Source organism: Benincasa hispida, chromosome 9 (genome assembly GCF_027475165.1).
Source record: "Benincasa hispida cultivar pf3 chromosome 9, pf3_genome.v1.1, whole genome shotgun sequence".
Classification (NCBI taxonomy): domain Eukaryota; kingdom Viridiplantae; phylum Streptophyta; class Magnoliopsida; order Cucurbitales; family Cucurbitaceae; genus Benincasa; species Benincasa hispida.
The window spans coordinates 12,441,335-12,445,160 of NC_143486.1; the positions used below are offsets into that span (position 1 = coordinate 12,441,335).

The 3,826-nt window shown below is 33.9% G+C and overlaps 1 protein-coding gene across 1 annotated transcript; it reads left to right on the forward strand.

The window, feature by feature from the left end:
* Nucleotides 1–1,206: 1,206 nt before the first annotated feature.
* On the forward strand, nucleotides 1,207–2,087 carry LOC120086305 (oxidoreductase/transition metal ion-binding protein). The gene has a single exon (XM_039042874.2). The coding sequence runs from the start codon at nucleotides 1,320–1,322 to the stop codon at nucleotides 1,701–1,703; it is 384 nt and encodes a 127-aa protein (XP_038898802.1). The 5' UTR covers nucleotides 1,207–1,319; the 3' UTR covers nucleotides 1,704–2,087.
* Nucleotides 2,088–3,826: the final 1,739 nt, after the last annotated feature.

Genomic DNA, 3,826 nt, shown 5'->3' on the forward strand with positions numbered 1-3,826 from the left:
TCATCTAAAATAATTCAAACAAACCCGAATTTATTATATATTCACTTTAAAATGTTTATATTTTTTTTATGATACAATTATATATACATATATTTATTTTAGTTTTATTTACTTTCATTATTTTTTTTATAATTTATCCTCCAACAACTCTTTAAAATGATTTTTTTAGCACTTTGAAAAGAATTTTTTCATTAAATAAATTGAAATTAAGTTTTATTCTTAATTCAATATATGAAAATAATTATATCAAATTTTTACATATTAACATTTAGCTTCTTTTAGAATAAAAATTTCAATAAATTATTCGAGTAACCCGAACCAACCCAACCCAAATGTTTCATGGTTGGGTTGGGTTTGGTTCATTTTTTAATTAAGATTATTTGGGTTAAAGAAATGTATGGTCCGAATAATTTGGTTGAGTCTAAAAAGTCTTTCCACCCAACTCAATCCAACCACTAACACCCCTAGCTAAAATCAATTTTTTATCATTTTTTAAATCACTCCAACAATGGTTTTAATCATTCAAAATCAATTTTAATAGAATGAAAAATGCATTAGTGTAAAATTAAACATTAAACTGAATTTAAGTGATTGAAAGTTTATTTCGAAGTGATTTCAAACATAACAACAGTTATTTTAATTTAACTTTTCAAAATCAATCTCAAACATGTAATTCTCACATCAGTCTTTGAAAAAGAAATATCAGCTTAAACAACAGTGAAAAAATTAGATTAGGCACCACTTATTTAACGGTTTGTTTTAACTTTTCATATGTTCAATTTTAAAAATAAGTTATTTTAGAAAAAAATTTGAAATATTTAGCAACAACTCAAAATAGGTTAGGACACATTTTCAAAATGTATTTTACACTTTTTTTTATCAAAAAAAATTAAAATAAAAATGATTTGTTTTGAAAAACTTTCTTTTTAATCTAGTCAATCCAAATATATCTTAAATACGTTAATTTCTAGTATATATGTGAGGACTATACTCCTTTTTTATTCACACTACAAAATTTTCAAGATATCATATTAATGTCAGAGAGTATAACTCATGTTCTGACATAAAACTCTATCAAAAAGTCAATAAAACATAGACTATTTAAGGTAAATATTAAAATATATATATGTACGAGAGAGAGATAAAAGTAAGGTATAATAATCCCAAATTTCTGTTTCCCACTTATATATAAAGCCCTTATAACCACAGAAAATTTTCCAAAAAACCAACAAAACAAGTCCTATACATAAAACCAAAAACCAAAACACACACCATTTTTTCTTCCTAAATCCCCTCAGAAAGCTCTCAAAGCCGCGTCCATGGCTTCCAACGAAGGCTCCTCCGCCGCAAATTCCCACTCTCAGCCTACTTTTCCTCTTCATCTCTGCTTCTTCTTCCTCATCCTCCTCATGTTCTTATCCTTCTCTTGGTACTCCAATTACGAGTCCGCCGTCGAAGGCGTTTTCGATCAACTCAAGCTCCTCCTCATCGTCTCGCCGCTCCTCCTCCTCCTCGTTGTCCACTGGCTCTCCAATACCGAAAACGGCCGCTTGCCGTCCCTCATCCCTCTACCGGAAAGAGATTCGCTCCACCGCGCTGGAGGGACGCCGTGGGGCGTCGGGTTTTTGTTGGTTCTTCTCCTTTTCATGATCTCTTATCAATCTTACTTTCAAGAACGATGGTTTCCTCTCTTGAGCCGGTGATCCGACCGGCAATCCGTCAGTAGACGATGAGACACAATATCTAGGTTCGTGAGATCTGCCACATCTATTGTCTCGTGTGTCGTCGTCTAACAATATTTAACGACTACACAATAGAAATTTACTACTATCTACCACCACTGTTTGTCCCATCTCCTGAAACAGTTATAAAATTTAGTGGTGGGTGGATGTAAGAATTTTCTATGCACTCTTTCGATTTGTTTTTTTTTTGTTGACGAAGAGTTTGGTTGTGTCGAATCTTGTAATCATAATATTTATTTATGTTAATTTATGTAAATTAGCCCGTTCTTAGTTTTTTTTATTTTAGATAGAATCCAAAGCGTAGATCGAGGCTTTATATAAAGTAATTTGTTTTGGTGATTTGAAGATTTTCATCTCTTTCCATTGTAATATTTTATTTCCCAAAAGTAACAATTCACTTTTCTTTTTCCACACATTAGTAAAGTAGTTACACTCTCTATTAGATCTTTATTGGAAAATTTGTACGGATAGGTCAAATTTGGAGGCCCACTCGAAATTTGACTTACCTTTCAAAAACACTCGAAAATTGATCTTTTGATGATGTCAACTGCATGTGAAATGTCCGTTTAGACCCCAAAGCACTCGATATCACACACACATTCTAGATTCTCGTGCATTCTTCTCGTTTTGGACTCGTTGCTCTCATGCCTTCCTCTCGTTCTTCATCAAACGGAAACCGAATGTTTTAAATTTTAATTTTCAGTCTGACTCCCTCATTCCTCTCGCTTCATCTTCTTTCCTCTTCCTCAGTACAACATTTTTCTCCCTCTTGTCTTCTTCCACTGGTAACTTGCATACGTCTAATTCAAATCTGTACCGTCGAATGGCAACAATACAATCAACTATGTAGTTGCTCCTTTATACACCTCCAAAAGTTAAGGTAACACTGGTACAAATTGTGAGTTAGGTTTACGCTTTCATTTGATATTATAAATCGGCCTTAGGTTTAGAGTTTATGAATAAATTAAAGGAAATACGGAGAGGAAGAAGGGAGGGGGGAAACGAGAGGAAGAAATAAGAGGAAGAAAGGATAGGAAGAAGGGAGAGGAAGAACGAGAGAAAGAACGCATACTCCAGATATGCTCTTGCTGCACTATCAAACAATTCGTTCACCACCTCATCCTTGAAGTTTTTATCGATATTTCTCTTTAAGTGGAATGTACAAAGTCCATGAAATGTTGTTGGGAATACAACATCAACTGAATTGGTAATAGTCTGGTGTCAGTCTGAAATAAATACAAGATTAGGGCATTCCCCAATTGCAGCTTTCAAATACATCATAAACCACTTCCATAATTGGTCGGTCTCATTGTCGATGATAACATATGCCAAAGGGTATATCTGGTTATTACCATCTATTGCAACACCAACCAACATTGTACCTTTGTACTTACCCTTCAAATGAATGCCATCAACAATGATCACCGGATAACAACTCTTAAACCCTTTTAAGCAAGGACTTACTCCCCGAATTTTCAATCTTTAAAGCTTCACCATAAGTGAAATGCACTCCAAAAGTGCATTCTTTAAGCTTAGAATTTAGTTAGTGTTATGTTTAATTTGTGACCTTTGATGTTTTTTATGTTTAATTGTAGGAAATCGAGCAATTAGACCGAAACAAGCAATTTCAAGGATGAAATTACTGGGGTTGATGCCTTAAAGTCTCGTGTCCTGTAGTTTGTAAACAATTTGTACGATCGAAAAAAAAATAATAATGAATTGTGTTTGAAAAAGATAAAATGTGGTCACAAATAAATAAATAAACAAACAAATAAACAATAAATGAATAACTGTGAAGTTGTGCAAGTGTATGATGTGATGCGATGGCAAGTCTTGGTAAATGTATCAGAAAGAGAATGGGTTGGGGGAAAGGACATCGCAAGTTCGTCAATCCTGTTGAGGATGCAACTAAGGTTCCGCTTTCCCTTGGCTTACACCTCTCAGTGATCGGCCGCGTTCCCATATCTCTATGGTGAATTAGGGATGAACGTTGCGAATGCAAGGTTGTTTCCATCTCTGGAAATACTTCTTGCTTTAGTTAACGCATTCTATCAACCTTCTTTCGAGAGGTGGATTAACATCTT

Excerpts from the sequence above, each read along its gene's own strand:
- LOC120086305 (XM_039042874.2), top strand. The coding sequence starts at position 1,320 with ATGGCTTCCAACGAAGGCTCCTCCGCCGCAAATTCCCACTCTCAGCCT.